At 37.1% G+C, this 18,127-nt stretch overlaps 1 protein-coding gene across 5 annotated transcripts in view; it reads left to right on the top strand.

The window, feature by feature from the left end:
- Positions 1-13,710, top strand: part of LOC131567423 (macrophage mannose receptor 1-like) — a 32,044-nt gene extending 18,334 nt beyond the window's left edge. For all 5 annotated transcript variants that reach the window (XM_058819058.1, XM_058819049.1, XM_058819041.1 and 2 more), the window contains 12 exons: positions 180-280; positions 1,016-1,158; positions 2,273-2,378; positions 3,155-3,351; positions 4,949-5,051; positions 5,710-5,942; positions 7,085-7,250; positions 8,601-8,753; positions 10,199-10,315; positions 10,576-10,743; positions 11,826-11,861; positions 12,244-13,710. In XM_058819058.1, coding sequence (XP_058675041.1) covers positions 180-280; positions 1,016-1,158; positions 2,273-2,378; positions 3,155-3,351; positions 4,949-5,051; positions 5,710-5,942; positions 7,085-7,250; positions 8,601-8,753; positions 10,199-10,315; positions 10,576-10,743; positions 11,826-11,861; positions 12,244-12,443 — 1,723 coding nt within the window. In that variant the 3' untranslated portion in view covers positions 12,444-13,710. The remainder of the gene's footprint in view (positions 1-179; positions 281-1,015; positions 1,159-2,272; positions 2,379-3,154; positions 3,352-4,948; positions 5,052-5,709; positions 5,943-7,084; positions 7,251-8,600; positions 8,754-10,198; positions 10,316-10,575; positions 10,744-11,825; positions 11,862-12,243) is intronic.
- Positions 13,711-18,127: the final 4,417 nt, after the last annotated feature.

Raw genomic sequence — 18,127 nt, 5'->3', positions numbered from 1 at the left:
ATTTTTGTCTTTGACTTGATATGCAGAGATTTCATTATTTAAGATCTTTCAATCCTAATGGAAACTCAATTTACGGAGACACTCAGCTGTAATTTTAAAAAAATATTTTCAGTATGTTAAGGAAGATTTTTCTAAACTGTTTCATGGACATTGTCTCAGCAACCACTTCTGCTTTTCAGTTGGACGAGTGGAAGCCCAGTGCACTATGCAGCTTGGGCACAGGGTGAGCCCAACTTTGCAGAAGGTCAAGAAAATTGTGTGGTTTTAAATAAAAAAGATGGTGAGTCACACAACTATGGTATGTAAAGTAATTTTATGGCTGCTGCTGTTCCAATGTTTGTTTAAAATCTCTTGTCAATTTTCACCCATTCTTTACAAGAAATTTTGAGAAATATGCATTATAAAGAATAGTTGTTATATCCGAGGTTTCTTCAGGGGCAATATTATCCATAAAAGTGGAGTCTAAGAAATTGATTTTAATGGGAAATGCAGTGGCAATTTCATCACTGGTGTTTCAGCTGCAAAAAGAAAATGTTCAATTCAAATCAACAGCAATTATTTTTTTTAATTATTATAATTAGATAATAGTGAATTAAAAATATTTCCTAATAATAGAAAGTATTTCAACTTCTAATAATAGTTTTATAATTTATTTTTAATTATTAGATAATATTTTTAGTGATAATAGAATTGTTAGCAAAGGAATAGAACATACATAGATTTTCACATTCTGTAGTGCTTTCACTGATTCAGCATTACTTGACACTTGCATCTTTCAGTGCAACAAAGCTGTTAGGGAGGGTTTCACTGAGAGGCCACCTCGTGGCCACTTCTCGCCCAGTGACAGCAGGACCAAAGTGCCCCTGTACACAGGGACAGTGGGAGGTAGAGCTGAGCTAATGCAGGTATCCCCTATTCCCTTGCAGATTGCTTCTGAACTTCAGAAAGAAGTTCACCTTCCCACAAATTTCAATCTTATTGCGTGTCTTAATACCTAAACTTTAATTGATTTCAGGCTTGTGGAATGATGTCAACTGTGGTTTTTCCAATGGCTACATCTGTGAGAGGCACAGAAGTTTTATAAATGCAACCCTTCCTTCAGCAGTACCTTCAGCTCCTGGAGGATGTCCTGCAGGTTGGATTTTATTTAAAAATCAGGTATGACACTTTCACCTAAGAACAATGATATTACTGCTTGGGAAGATACTTAGAGATACACTTAAGGCCTTCTGTCTCTCAGATACGTTTTGTCAGTTGCATTAAAAAAGGAACCCATTGGCTAATTACTGCAAAATGGTGGCTTTACAGATATTTAATTGTTTTCTTGAGAAGTGGCCGCCTGAGGCACATTGGGAAAACTGTTACATTGTATAGATGTTTCAAAAAACTGAAGAACTGAATTCATCTGAAAGCACTGGGCATAGCACAAAATCAGTCATTTGAGATGGAACAAATCAGAAATAAGACAATTTTTTTTCTAAATAGGCTCCAATGTAATGCTTGCCTCTTCCCAAAAGAGACAAACTTGATGTGCTTAATAAGTGAGGGCTCTCTTTCCTAACACACACAGCATTATGTGTTAGGCACCCACAGGTGAGTTTATGCCAGGTTACAGTCATCAGTTATCATTTCCAAAACCTTGCAAGATAATTCTCTGACTGTGCTACTGGCATGACACAGAACAGAGGGTGAGCTGCAAACATGGAGGGCACATGAGGAACACTGGTAATTATCAGAACTTCGAGGGTGAATATGTATTGGTAATGTGATGGCTATACAGTTTTTAAGAAATTAGTCACACACTTCCAGTAATGAGAGAGCTGTATAATGACATTAATGAGAGATCTGTATAATGAAGAAGGCTGAATAGACACAAGAGTACTTTGACCACAGACACCAGGTCAAAAAGGGTTTTCAGAAAGTTCCAGCAACTCCACACCTGGGTTGGGCTTTTCCTACAGTTAGAACTTGGTCTCGTGGTGGTGTATGGTTTCTAGAAGTCTCCGAGTTAGTTAAAACATTAGATTCTCATCAGACTCCTACTGTGTTTGTAAATAGCTATTTGAATTTTGTTGTGACTTTTTCAATCCCTTGCAGAAAGACAGAGAGCAAACTTAAAATTTGTAAATGGTTTTGATTTGGCTCCAGATCCAAGTTAACTGAAAAAATATTTTGGGGGTCTGAATTAGGGTGGTTTTTACTTAAACTTGTGTAATTCATACCTAAATTCTTTGTCCTGTCACTCTAACAGTCTATACTTATTTTTCCCTAGTGTTACAGATTTTTTGGCTCTGGCTATGATTTCTGGAGTACTGGAAGAAGAGTTTGCATGAGCCTTGGAGGAGACTTGGCAAGCATTCCTAATGAACAAGTTCAAGGTATAGTGCAACAGCCCCTTAGGTAATAGAGAGCCTTTACTCTGTATACAGTAGACATTTCCTGCAAAGAAGGCAAGTGCCAGTATGTAAATTATTGCTTTTTATAATTTGTATTCAAATTATGGTTATATGCCCATGGCATTAAGTGTTTTTAGAACTGAACAATCTGTTTGGGGCATGCTAGTCATGCTAAGGATTGCTTCTTCATGTTACATGCAAAGTGTATTACATTATTTATAGGGATGAATTAAGATAAAATTAAAAATCTGGATCTGGCATTTATGAATTTAGGCATAGAGAAAAAACCAGAATGCATAGTCTGTTTGTGCCAGAAATAGAACGGGATGTGTGTCTATACCTCTGCCTAAATTCTGCAACTTGATTTTGTATAATGCCAGAGGAAGACATACTTTGACCTTGCCGGTGTTCCCTGGCTTCAATTTGCAGCTGTACATATTTCCATCAGTCAAGTGGCTCATCCTGACTGCTGAAATAAGTGAACACTTTAGATATCATGGTGGTCAGACAGGCTTTTTTTTTCTATTCCTCTTTCCAATCTTGCTTCATTGTTCCCAAATACTTGGACTCTTTGAGATTTTTCATGGGTAACAGCTTGGCATAACCTTGAAATAATGAAATCAGGTAAATTTCTGATCAAATAAAATTAAAATGTTTTTATAAGATTTTATAAAAAAACAGTTAAGTATTTATGAGTTGATGCTTTGACTGATCATGTAACACAATAATTTTCTCCTCTATTTTTATTTTTATTTTAGCTTTTCTCACGTACCATTTGAAGGATGCTTCAAATGATCTTTGGATTGGCTTGAATGATCTGCTCAGTGAACTCAACTTTGTTTGGTCTGATGGAAGAGCTGTCTCATATACAAACTGGGCTAAAGGTTCCCCAAAACTTGTAGAACCTATTTTGTATGACAGTCTGCATCCAGAAGATGGCCGAAATCGGCAACAGGTAAATATTGCTTAGTGTTTGCCACCAAGTCTAAATCTGAGGAGCAATACCACTCCCAGTAAGCAGCTCACACCACTGCAGACCTTGCCCCAGCCTTCTGCATTGGTTGGTCATCTATCTTTATTCTGGGACTGGACATAAAACCTTTCAATGTTTGAGTATTCTAGCTATTTCAGAGCATAAAATGGCATTGCTGTAATTTTGTCAAAGAATTTGCCATAATCGCAGCAATGGACAGATTGAATAATGGACTGGATATATTGAATAAAGTTAGCAAAGTTACTTTCTTTTTCATAGTAAATTGTTAATTTTTCAGAGAATATAAATGCCACATTGGAATTCTAGAAGTCAACACACAATTACTTTCATGTCTATGAAGGAGGGAGAAGAGGATGTAAGAGAAAAAGAGTTTAAGCATTTTAACTTTTTCTCATTTTAAAATTGTAATTAAATTACTAGGGGCCAATAGATGTCAACTACTTTTGAAGCCCATCAAACCCTCTCCACTGCTAGCACTTAAACTAAACCTCATAATGCTGTAATTAAAATAGCATTCTACATAACCATACCAATACTGACTGATTTGCACAGCCGCATTGTCTATCTTCTATTTATTTCTATATCTTGCTTTCCAAACTCACCCTTCACAATGTATCATTCCACTTACTGTCCATTCTCCCACCATTTTTGCATCCATGCCTTTAGAGAAGTCAGGGATCTGGGCAACCAACTTAGACTACACCTGAGCCAATTCATGTTGCCCCCCCCCATTAGCCATTGGTCAAGGCATGCAGGAAGACATAAATGACACTGCACAAACCAGAGCTCCACTGCAGCTCTAATAACGCTAGGAAATACCAAGCAGGAAAAAAAATGTGCAAAGGTACATCCTGCTTTTCCCCTTCACCTTCAAGACACTAACAGCTCCCTCCTTCAGAGGATCCTTTTCAAAGGCCCACAATTACCCCATGGCAGATTATCAGAGCAGATTGCAGCTTGTAATAAACTTGTAATAAATTTCAGCTTCTTAAGTTGATCTCATGTAGCTGAAAGAGAAATTCTAAGAATTAGAGCTGATGAGAGGTCTGCCAAGGACTGTAATCCACGTGATTTTGTCAAGAATCAGCACTATTTCTAGCTGTCTTTGCAAGTGAAATAGAAAGTACAACCTCTATTTCATCTTTATTCAAAACCTTACTGATAGTCACTCATTAGTTGGGATAGATAATGTGGAAGAAAGTTTTTGAAAATAATAATGTCTTTCAAGTATTTCTCCTGGAGAATAACTAAGTGAAAAAGCAGGCTGAGCTGAATAGTGTAAAACAGGGGAACTAGCCACGACAAGGAAGGTCAGAAAAGACAGGGAATGATGAATGAAAGGCTTTTCTAGAGTTGTAACACACCTACAACACCAGAACAAAAACAAAAAAAAAAAAAAAAAACACAAAAAAAAAAAAACCAAAAACAAAAAAAACAAAACAAAACAAAACAAAACAAAAAAAAAAACCAAAAAACCCAAACCTGAAACTACTCAATTATAGTACTCTGTTTTATAACTTCTAATAGGCATGTATATTCTTTTCCTTACTTCCAACAGTTTGACTGTGTTTCCCTGAAGAGAGGTCCTGCTGATGACACAGGAAAATGGAATAATGAGGAGTGTTATAAGTACAGAGGGTATATATGCCAGAAGAGTAGTGGTGAGTTCTGCTATGTTAATCTTGAAAATAATAACATAAAGATGAAATCAAATTTTCTTGTTTAACACACTTTATTTCAGTTTAGTTTTAGTTTGTTTCAGTTTGTTTTGGTTTTTAGATAAAGTATCTGTAAAACCTAAGGGTCCATCTTGCCTTCCAGTGTTACTTAGCAATGTTTTTGAGACAACATAGTGGAATATGGGAAAAGAAAATTATTTTATTTTTAAAAATGTAATTTAATAGATGAAGCCCAAACAATTTTAATTACATATGTTCATGATGATCTTTAGGGCATCAAAACTAGTAAGTTTAACATTATTCATAAACACCTGATAGTCATTAAGCTGCAAAGAGTATTTTAAAAGCAGACAGGACAGGTGTGTTATTTTTGTATGATGGGGTAAATTTACCTCTGCAATGTAAAATACTGTGTATTTACTGATTCAAAATTGTCAGAGGTTGAAAATACTTTTCTTTTATCGGAAGTGTTGTTTTGATGCTATATTTAATTACAAACAGCTAAGAAGATGTTCCATTCCATTCGTAATTTTATATTAGGTTTGTAAATAATGAAGATGCTACTCAATTCCACAAGTCAAATATGTGACTCCAGATTTAACTGCTCATGGGGCTCTTTTTTTTTTCCTTTTTCCTACAGATCCTGAACTTTTAAAATCACCAGAAACAGTGCTGGACTTTTCTTTTGCCCCTTCTAGTGGGATTAGCTATTCTGTTACTCGTTCCAAAATGAAGTGGGAGGAAGCACACCAAAACTGCAATAACAATGCCTCAGAACTTGCCAGCATTTTAGAGCCACATAGCCAGGCACTGTTTTTCCTACTTGCAAAGGAATATGGAGAGCCTCTGTGGATTGGTCTGAACAGCAACAGGGTAAGAACAAAGGCATTGCATACACACAGTCAGGCTGACACACAACCTGATTTTACTTCATGCTCTCATCTTGTTGCCCATTGGGATTTCTGCCAGTGTAGTGCTGAAAACAGAATGTTACATCAATGTAACAGCCATTTGCACTGGAAATCTTCAAGTAAGACTCCTACAGTAGAGATCTCCTTTAGCACAAGGAAATGTTACTGTAAAACCAGTATACAACAGTGCAGTGCATTGTTTGGAGTTGTTTAAAGTATCTCAGATATAAATTGTAAAATTTCCTACATTTTGAGTTGATTTTAATCTAAAAGTGATTCCAGGCACAATGTACATCCTGCCCTCCTGCCATGTGTTTACGTACCTCCGTCAGTGATCAGTGACAAGGTATCAAGGTATCTGTCACCTGACAAGGAACAATTTTTGTGTGTGTGTTTATGCTTGCACATTTTACTAGAGTGGTCTTATTTATGGTAGCAATAGCAAGCTACAGCTGTGAACAGAAAGTGGGGTAAATACTAGTAAAAGGAATATTGAGGCTATATCTTATGGTATATACTGACCACGGCTGTATTTTTTTTAATTTGAAAATACAATTGGCGTAACTGCTCCCATTACAAGTTAGAATATTATGGAAAAATAATCCCTTCTGTTTGTGAGATGTCTACATCAGTTGTATGACAGGAGAGGGTGAGCATTTGGATGGTAGGTGTGTTTTGACAGGCTACACTCTTCATCATGAATCACAGTCACGACAACTACAACAAAAGCAATGGTGATCAGAGCTGCTTAAGAGCACTCCCACACACACTCCCATTCTACATGCAGATGTTTGGGTGGTCATACCAACAGGATATCTTATCTGACTCCTCATTTGATGCCTTCTCTCATGCCCCCCTTTTCTCCCTTCCATTTCCCAATGCTTTAAAAAAATGCTCTGAATTAATGTTAGATATTTTTGGAGGCATTCACAATTGTGGATGACAGACACTGTACATTTTAGTCAGTGAGCATTTACAAGCTAAGAAGAAGCACTAGTAAGCAGATGATTCTACACAGGTTATGTGAGAGTCCTCTTGAGGATCCTGTTAGTAGCTGTGTCACTGTAAGCAAACGTGAAATTACCATATAGATTTTACTTCCAGACCAATGGCAAGTATCAATGGACTGACAGGTGGAGTTTAGTTTACAGCAAGTGGGCCAGTGGAGAACCAAAGCAGACATTAGCATGTGTCTACCTAGACACTGATGGCACCTGGAAGACAGCTTCTTGCGAGGAAAAATTCTTTTCTGTCTGTAAAAAATCAGATGGTGAGTAACTCCATACATGCATCTTGACTAGAGGCTGTATAGTGCAATAAGCCACTGGAAAAATACTTGTTTAATATACCAGTATACAGGAAGACAGAATTACCTAACTAATTCTAAATATTGACATGAATTCTTTCCAAAAGTTAGTTGATTCATAGTAATTACCAAAAGCCTAACCAAAGGATTGAATATTCACTTTTTTAACTATTCATCCTATTAGGAAAAGTAATTCACTTGCTATAGGTTCTGTTTTTATTAGGCATTATAGGAAATTCTGTATCCAGTTTGGGGCACCAAAGTTTGAAAAGCTTCTCAGTCAACTTGGGTTTTCAGATCACCGGGTAACAATAATTTAAAGAAAAGATTGGAGCTGGACAAAAGACTAAGACATCAAAGACTATGAGAAATCGTATTATCAATACTAAATATTTAAAAATGAGCCTTACAGGATGGAATTTAATTTTTCTATGTGTCTGATATGAGTTGGAAGGGGTAACAGGCTTAAATACAGCAAAGAAAACCTGATTTTATCAGTATAAAAGTCTTTAATAAATGCTCTGGACACATCAGCAAATCAACATCACTACAGCTTGCTAAGAACAGACAGGACTAATATCTGTCAAAAACAATATATCAGCTTCATGTCACCTGTGAGCACAAAGATGAAGTAAATAAGCCCTCGGAAAGCACAGTCTTGTATAATTTATATGGAAATAAGCATAAATATTGACATGCTACACTCAAATTTTAGCTATATTCTTGGATTTTTCAACTTCATGGAAGATCTTCAATCATAATTCACATGACAAATTATGTTCTAAGATGTTTTAATATGACAAAAAAACCTCAAAATTCATATATAATGTCTCTTTTCACTTTATGATTCTGTAAATCTCATTTGGGAGCTAAATATTCCTTAGAGGAAAGCAACAGACTGTAGTAGACTTACAGGAAGAAAAGGTAATTTGGCAGAATATATAATTTACATTCCATCTGTATTTATCTACCCATCCAAAATCTTCCTATTATATAAGTGACCATGGAATGTATTCAGGATGCAGTTTAATAAAGTCCTGCAAGCTATGTTTAGATATAACAACACTTTCATTCATAATCACCGTTTCTACTGTAAGGTTTTATAAGGTTTTGATATGGTCAAATCACATTGACAAATAAATATGAAGGAAAAAATTGTCTGAAACAGAAAGCCAGAACCATATTCAAGCTCAACTTAGAACAGGCTTAATTTCCTCTAAAATTACAAACCTAACATTAGTTTTGTCATACTAGTACAAAGGAAAAACCAAGTTATATAAAATAGCTGGACTTAACTACCTGATCTCTTACCAGTAATGGCCCCTACTGAACCCCCACAACTTCCTGGAAAATGCCCTGAATCAAGAGGACACAAATCTTGGATACCTTTCTCTGGACACTGCTATTACTTTGAGGCCACCAAGAAAAGAAGTTGGTCTCAAGCTCACGAGGAATGTGCCCAACTAGGTGAGTGTTTAGTCTTAGAAAGATTGATGATGTAATTAAATAAATAAAATAATGGATAATATTGCTAAGCAACCCTCAAATTACTGTAAAACTGCACATTTAATGCTTTTTTGGTTGCTTTTCTGAGCATGCTTTTGCACAATAAATGTAACTTTTGTCAGAGACAGCAGCATCTCATATCTCAAATATCCGGTGAAATATGAGTACCTCAAAAATATTGAATTCTTACTAGTTTTATGGAAAAAAAAATTAGATAGGGAAATAAACATTTTACAGACCCACTAAGGCACAGGCTGCAGCACTCACTTTCCCTTCCCCAAGCAAAAGGGACTCCACATGCCGTGCAGTCTGGGAGACACAAAGTCATAGGATAGTTGTGTTTGTTAGTTACAGGGCACAGGGCATTAAGTGGACCTCAGTGGCTGGACAACAAATAAAATGGAGCAGCTGCTTGCATTTCATGAACCAGTAAAACACACCCAGCCATGAAGTTGCTGCTATGGGACAGCCCCATGCTGCCCCCATGGAAAGAAGAGCAGTATCTTCATCAGGGAAGGGAAAACACACATTTCTGAGAACTGGTGCAATGCAACACATATTTCAGTGTGAGTAAGAATAAGAAACATCCTATACATTTCCAAAGGCACTTCCTCATATATCTGAAAACATTGACCTATAATTGAGTAAACAGAAAAAATAGCTTTGTAAAGTCATTTTGCTCTACAGCTGTACGGCAACAGAATTCCGAGAGTGGTTTTGTAGAAAGATAAATCACATAATTACTACAAAAAGTAAACATTACACTAATAACCAGGATGAAATGTTACAATTGGACACTGCTTCATGTTTTAAATTCCTACACTTTTGCCTGCCTGTTACCCACCAGCCAGGCCAGGAAGGTGGTCATTTCCTTGTACTCCCAACACAGCGTTGTATATTTCCAATGCCAGGGCATATGACAATTATAAATCAACTTCTGGTCATCTTTTGGACTGCAACCTCCATCTGCTGACACATCCTACCTAACCTGTTATTATCAGGCACTGCCAAAACTGCTGCCCATGAGCCACCAATGAGGGACAAAGCTGTAGTGGCAAGCATGGTAGTGACTACAAGTTTCAGCTTTCTAGCTCCACAATCAGGGCTGTGGTCAGACCTGTCCAAAAAGTATTACAGGAGAGCAATTGTGCTTCTCTAAAATAGCAAAGACTAAAAAAGACCAGAAAATTTCAGAAAATGCATATCTTTGTGCAGATTTGCATCCATACAACACACAGTCATGCTCAAAAAAGATACCATAGACTGATATAATACCCACAACAAGACCAGTGAACAATATAGAAGAGTTGGTGTCTTTTATATACTTTTGCATTTCTTTTATGTGTTTATTGACTTGAGTTCTAAAAAAATGACCCAGTGTGATGTGTTCCTTTATATTTTTTCAGGTGCTGATTTGGTATCGGTAGGAGACCATAGTGAAACAAACTTTCTGTCAGAAACCATTAAGATACTCCACGGAAAATCATTGAACTTTTGGATAGGGCTAAAGAAAAATGACAGAGGTAATATCTTTCATGCCATTACCCTATCAAATAAAATTTCATGTCATGTTAAAAAGAAATCAACTTCGTACACTTGAAAGTACATCTATATATATAAAAATAACACAAAGTTTATTTCAAATTATGCATAAATATGCTTTATATTTGAAACATTTAACTAGCTATACATGTTATAAATTTTTGTTTTCTCCTTTACAACTCATTGTATTTGTCTAGATCCATGTATATATATATAAATACATGTTAATTTTTAATATTAGGACGGTGGGTATGGACAGATAAATCTGCAATGGATTTTGTCAACTGGCAGCTGGGACAACCATCAAACCAAAGGCTTAAGGACTGTGGAGAACTATGTGCATTGTCCGGCTCCTGGAACGCCAACCTCTGTTCTTTCAAAAAAGGATATATCTGTAAAAAAGTTAAAAGTAAGTAGCATTTCTAATATGTTAAGATTAGTTTCTAACAATGTATTTTCATTGTACAACACAGAAATGTAAAATACTCTAAATCTGTGTGCAAAACCAATTGACTCTAATGGCTGCCTGAATACTGGCAAGCCCTGCATGGTTTCTGACTGCCTTCTCAGAAGGCTGCACCTCCCCTGTGTCCTCTAAAACCACCGTCAGCACTGTGCAGCCATCGCAAATACTTCAGGCCCCTGAGTTTAGGTGAAAGCTAAGCTCAAAAGCAACACTTTGTCTAATTTCAGCTGATTGTATTCTCAAACAAAATCTTGTTCTGATGAGTGCAATGCAAACTGTCTTGTAGAAATGCTGGAATTGGTGATTCCTTTCCTTACTGACCACTGATCTGATGGATTACAGGAATAGCATGGCAAACATTCTTGTGGCACTCTTTATCTACAGTATCACAGAATCATGTTTAATAAAATACTGATATCATCCTGATAGAAAAATTATCATCTGTAAGAAAATGCATTAGTTAGTTTACCAACTGAGATTAAATCAAAGTAGTACAGAACATGGACATTTTGTTTGGTTAAACTTCATATTTCTGTTCACCTTTGTATTACCTGCTAAGTTCAGGAAGAGCAACTACCATAGGAACTACATCCACATGGAATAGTTGTCTCTGACAGAAGGGGCTACAACAATAGAAAAGTCTTTTCAGCTCAGGTAAAATGCTCATGATGCATTGCTAACACTCAAGACCTCCTTTCAGGAAGTACCTTAAAATAACTAAGGATACTGTGGGGAGATTCTAAGAAATAAACATATTTGAAAACACTTTTTGAAATAACAGAAGTCTGTCTCTACATGTTGTTTTGGGTATCATGACTAAGGAAATCAGATGCTCTTAGGATGAAAGACCAAATCAACCTACTAGAGTTTTACACATGCTTAGTTCCATCCCTCTGGAAGAGTGACTGTCACCAACACATGAATTCAGGGGGAATTGTCAGAAACACAGGTACTTAGGAACTTTGAAATGCCTTTTTTTTTTTTTGTAAGCATTCAGAATAAACATTTTTTTTTCCTTTCAAAAGCTCCTGAAAAGAAAGAAATTTCAACAGAAAATACAGGTAAGCATACAGACTTTTAAGTAGAATAATAAGAGCATGCTAAAATAAAACAAGAATAGAATTACATAGTTTCACAGTATTTGTTTTGAGAGTGTTTAAAAACAAAAAATCCATAAAATTTTACTCTGTATCTCAATATAGGATATAGAAGTTATCCTGAAGTAAACATTGATTTACTTTTATGTTTATATTTTTAATATTGGGCTTTGATCAGATTCAATTCTATTTTGTTTGGTATTCATAAAAAAAAAACAAAGCACATGTTGAACTGGAAATCTACATGCACATTGATTTTTTTTTTTTTGCTTTCTTGTTACAGAATTCTCATTTATTGCTAAATTCTGAAATATTTTAACCTTTTTTCCATTGCATACCCTTACAGAAGAGAAAATGGAGAAAGTACTTTCTGCTGGCATCATTTGGCTGTTCGTTCTTTTAGCCCTTTCTATAGCTGGAGCTGGAAGTGTAATTTATTTCTGCTTGAGGAGGAAAAGACAAAACCTGCCACATATTTCAACCAGAATGAGTGGATCAGAAGCAACTGTGGATATTCAAGTAAAAAACACACATTCAGACATGTAGTCTGACCAAATGCCCATGTGATCCAACTACCAGAAACCAGGCTTTATATTTATAATCAGTGAAATCTTACCCCAGCTTTGTGTTTTCCTACCCAGACAATAGTTTCCTTTCTTCTCAAATACACATACATCTTTCAAAATTCCTTCCAAAGTGTTACAGAGTTGTTTAGACTGGGGAATGTATATGTGTTTTTCATACAAATGGGCATGGCTGAAAAGAAGGCTCCAGAGGTGTTATGGGGAAAATCTGACAGATATTTATGATATGAAAATTACTTTATTTAGCTTAGTGTAGAAATTATCCATTTTTACACACAGGCAAAACATTTCTCATTACTTTAAATTATTTTTCCCTGTGTGTTACTTCAGTGGTATCTAGACTATGATGGGAATCACAGAATTAACTAGGCTGGAAAAGACCTTTGAGATCATCAAGTCCAACCTATGAAACACTGTTCATTACATGTTTTCAGCTTCATGTTTTCAGCTTCATAGTTTATGATACTATCTTTTTATTCATGTAAAATCTGTTATGATACCTGCATCTGTGCATTAAGTACTATTTGTTTACAAAAAAAAGACAGAAAATTGTAAAAAAATTGAAGAGGCTCATTTAATCTAACCTCCAGTCTGGAGTTTTGAATTATGCCATTTCCTACTGCCTTGCACTACTCTAGTATTCTGCAAATACCTCTATTTTTTGGCAGTTCAAATTAATATTAAAGATAGAAAAAGAGATGATCTTTCCATTGGGTTTTATTTCAGTAATGATTCTTTTAGTATACAGAGCTACTCCTTTTAAAATCCAAGCATGTATAATAAACGGCTGTCTTATAGTGCTTTCTGTAATTCTTCGGTGCAGAGATATACTTTTTGAAAATACATTCCTTCTTCTTTGTTGTGATTTTGTTTGACAAGGTGCTGCCTAGACCCTTCTCAGCTTTTCTTCCATACATTCACACAGTGGCAGGGTTTGCCTCAGGGGGCAGTTTATCATTCTGCACATTTAAGACACGCATCACCCCTCCTAAAGAATGGAAACACCTTTCGCCAAGCCACAAGAGGGCATGTGGCACTAACACTGAGGGCCACATGGAGGAGCAGGACTAGAGCAGAGGAGCTTCTACCAAATGAATGTATTGGGCAACAGATTCCTTCTTTGGCCCCTCTGACAGAACTTCTCACTCACTCCACATACTTATGGTCTCTGACTGACAAAAAGATGTGGCCACACTAAAAATTTCTGCAAGGGAAGAAAATACCTGGAATAAGTGGAATAGGAATTTCTGCAGCAGGACTTCTGTGTCCATGCCTGAGCAGCTTGAGAACATATTTGAATTACCTCTACTATTTACATTTCTTCAGATATCCGTCAAGCAATAAAGGCCTCTAATTAAAAATATTATTGATAGTTACTTATAATGGAAGTTCCCCCTTCCTTTAGGAATATTTCTTTCAGATATTTTAACAAGGGCTATCTTGAAACATGGGTCACGTCTGGTAACATTTCCTCTTGAGAGTTCAATTTTCCTGAGCACTCCTTTGCTGGATGGACACACATTATTCCACACATTATTCTACATCTTTGGTTAAGCTGGTGAAGAACTCTCACCAATCACAGAAACAGAAAGATATTCACAGAATATGTGGCTTTCCTTTTTTTACTTAACCAAGTAATGTCGTACATAAAATATCTGGTTAAAAACAAACCGAACCAAACCACCAGAAAAACCCAAACAGAAAACTCCCATCCATAGGTTATTTAAAATAGAATAAAAAATTAAATAAACCAAGAGTCTATTTTACAATTTATGTCATTTGAACACTGTAAAGCCCAGAGATAACAGCCTTCAGAGACAACAGTCCCTTAGGTTACTATAATAATATAATGCTCCTTACAATAAAGAAAGTCATTGCCATTTTTGGGAGGAAATAGGAAATAGCTGTGAGAGCTTTGCACAAAACTCTGCAAATGAGAAAAACAACACCTGCTTCCCACGGAGGTGACTAGAGATAAAAGTGTTTCCTGGTATGTACTACAGATATCTGGGAATACAGGGTTCTGCTTGCCCTTTGGATGAGTTAGTAAGGCAAGCACTTTTCCTGGTCTATGTCTGCAAACAGAACGTGCTGCTGATCCTACTGTAGTTATGCCCAGCTAAGTGAATCTTATAAATTAAAGTTACCTTTCCGAAAAGAAAAGAAGGAAACATATAATCAAAAAGACTGATTTTTTTAAAGGTATTTGTAAGTTAACTATAAAAATTGGGAGTTTGTGACAGAAGTCTTCTGGTGACCAAATTCAGCAACTGGGAGCACCTGCTAATTCTGGGACCTTCAGAGAAGAAGCCTGGCACCACCACACAGGAAGCTTGGAGAGCTCAACAGTCAGGCTGCTCTGCATACCAGCTCTATCACATGAAAATATTTTGATATGTGTATATTTTTCTGTCCAGCTACTCTATAGTTGGACTGATCATCATGACTGAACAAAAACTGGACAGGATCACATGTTGCTGATCCCCCTGCAAAGTACTGAGAGACCAGAGCCTGATCCAAAATGCCTCCTACAGAAAGACAGAGAGTATTGTAGTGAGAACAGCAGTGAAACTAAATGAATACACAGTGAGCCAGTGCAGTGGTGCTCACACCTGTGGCCAGGAGCTGAGAGCCTTAGCCCTGACCAGATCTGCTCACACCTGGCAGCCACTGTCAGCATTAGCTGCTGTTTGCAGCGTGGGACAGCAGTGCCAGAGCAAGGATACATCATTCAGCCTATGGTCTCTCAAAGAACTAAACAGCCACTGGGGAAGGGACCAATGCATATGAGCACAGATTCTTCTGCATCTGTCATTTGAACCTGAGAGTGGATATGATTAAGACATTGCCTACACACCTCACACACTGCTCAGACACAGAAGAAGGCTGGTGCACTTGGTTAAACTCCACAAAACAAATAAGGCTCTCAGGCCTTACTTACCATGCTTAATCCCAAATCCCAGTGTTTCTGGTCAAGTAAGTTGTTTACATGTTTTTCTTTTCTTTCTAAAAAGTCCTGTATATTTAAAATCACTGTCCTGTCAGTTCAGTGCTGGGAATACGAAAAAAAAATTGCCTACTGTGAATGCTGCTGTTTAAACTAAATTCAGAGTGGAGAAGACACCTCAGCACTGATGTGTTTCATACTAATGTGTGTGATGTGGGATTTTTCTTCTCATTTTCATAAATAAATGGTGCCCAATTTCCCCCTGTTTTAATCATTACCACTTGCAATGACAACATAATCTTTTTCATACGTAGGCTCAGCTATCTAAGGAGCTTGAAGGTGATGGAATTCATCTCACAAAATGTAGATGTCTAAAATGCAGCCATATCTAACTGCACCACTCACCCAAGGTCAGCGCTGTGGTCGGCACAGAAGGATGGATACATTACAGTGCAATTACTTGATCTGGTCTAGAGAGTGAAGAGAACTCTAGACTCTCTCTGACACAAAGCCTAAAACAATTATCTCACAGTAAATGAGTTCTGCAGAATCCACTTATTAACTGATATCTTATGCAATTTTGTACAAAACACACGAATAGATTTTAGTTGATTATATTCATTATCAATAGCTCCAGGCTATTCAGAAAACTTCTATCAAAACAATTCCTTGTAGATTTTTTTCCCCCTGGCTTGAAAATCATTACTCTTGGAAACAAAGCATCTGTCAAACTAAAAAAATTCTGTTGATTTTATTTTCCATACTAATTCAGAATAGAGACTGAGCTGGTAGCATTTCTTAAGCAAATGTTAAGAACACAGACAGAAGCTCCTACAAAATTATAAATAAACTTCCAAGGCAAGAATCTGCCTTGGTACCTCCATAAACATTTCCTAATCTAGTGCCAGAATAGGTGAAAAATCAGTGAAGTGTGTCTGCTTATAATCTTGATACAATCTCTGTGTTTAATGCACACCAAACTGTTTCCCCAGGCAGGTACTGATGTGTTCACACCAGTGAATCCTTGGGAAGGTTAAGTTGTGCTGAGCATCAGAAATGAGGGCTCTGCCACTTCTGTCTCCACCACTGATACAGAGAGTAGAAAAACTGAGCATAAAAGTACTGCTCAGTCCCATACAGAGTGCTGCTGCTAAAAGCTCCCTCTCCTACTCTGCACAGACTGCCATAGAATCACTGCACCTGCTTTGGCTATATTCTGTTTACATTTCTCCCGTTTATTTCTTTCTGAAGCCATGATCTTGACACTAAGCTGATAATTGCTATTTACCAAGAATTGTTTAATTTTTCCTTCAGCTAAATCTGGACAGAATTTATTTTTAATTTCTGTAAGCCCCAGTTCTGCTCACAATACCATAGATAAGTCATATGGCATAGGTACATAATATCATAGATAAATCTTAACTAGCATTTAAATATCATTACCTATTAATATTTGTATATCTCAGCCACTCTACCCAACCCTGTTCTTATGCAATGTAGGAAACATTTCTGAATTATACAGCTAATGGTTTCAAATGATGCCATGTTCCACTGGCAAAAAGTGATCAGAAATGGCTCATTACTTGAACTGTATTGACAAATAATTTTCAAATTGTTTGCACAAATGCACAGACACAGGTGGGTAGAGAATGGACTGAGAGCAGCCCTACTGAGAAGGACTTGAGGGTGGTGGATAAGAAGCTGGCCATGAGCTGGCCATTTGCCCTTGCAATCCAGAAGGCCAAACACGTCCTGGGCTGTGGCAGAAGTGTAAGCAGCAGAGTGAGGGAGGTGATTCTCCCCCTCTATTCCTCTCCAGTGGGACCCCACCTGGAGTGCTGCATCCAGCTCTGGGGTCACTGGCACAGGAAGGACATGGACCTGCTGAACCAAGTCCAGAGGAGCCCCCAGGATGATGAGGGGGCTGGAACACCTCTGCTATGATGATAGGCTGAGAGAGATGGGGCTGTTCAGCCGGCAGAAGAGAAGGCTCCAGGGAGACTTAGAGCACCTTGGTTAAAGGAGGCTACAAGAGAGCTGGAGAAGGACTTTTTACAAGATCATGTAGAGATAGGACAAGGGAGAATGACTTTAAACATAAAAAGGAAAGGTTTAAATTAGATGTTAAGAAGAAATCCTTGACTAAGTGTGCTGAGACACTGAAACAGGGTGCCCAGAAAGTCATGGACCACCCCATCCCATTCTAGGATTCTATGAAATTAATTTATTGCTACATTCTTCTCCTTTTCCCCAATTTATTCTCTTTACCAAACCTTGCTATTTTCATAAATTTTGTCTCAACAAATATTTTTAAAAACATTTTCAAAGGAACACTGGTTTCTGACTTTTCACCCTCCAAAATATATCCAAGGTATCTTTTAGCAGCCAACTGCTTCCAGTTACTGCCAGTGATGATTACCACCAATAACTGGGTTATTTCCTTTCATGTCCAGTCTGAAGTTTTCCTGGCATAGCTCTGAACCATCCTCTTAACAAGCACCTCTCTTCTCCCCCTAATTTTCTTTCCCTGCTGTGATTTTAGTATTAAGTTCAAAACTGAAATGTTAGAAGGAGATCAAAGTGTTACACCACAGCTTTTCAGTACCTCTTTTTACATCAAGGAAAGTGGACTGGTGACTGCTGTTACCTAATTTGTCATATAGTTGTAAGATTCTCTAAGAGAAAATTCACTCCATTTC

The sequence above is a fragment of the Ammospiza caudacuta genome, chromosome 1 (genome assembly GCF_027887145.1).
Source record: "Ammospiza caudacuta isolate bAmmCau1 chromosome 1, bAmmCau1.pri, whole genome shotgun sequence".
In the NCBI taxonomy this organism is placed as follows: Eukaryota; Metazoa; Chordata; class Aves; order Passeriformes; family Passerellidae; genus Ammospiza; species Ammospiza caudacuta.
This window is presented reverse-complemented; position numbering and strand designations above follow the sequence as displayed.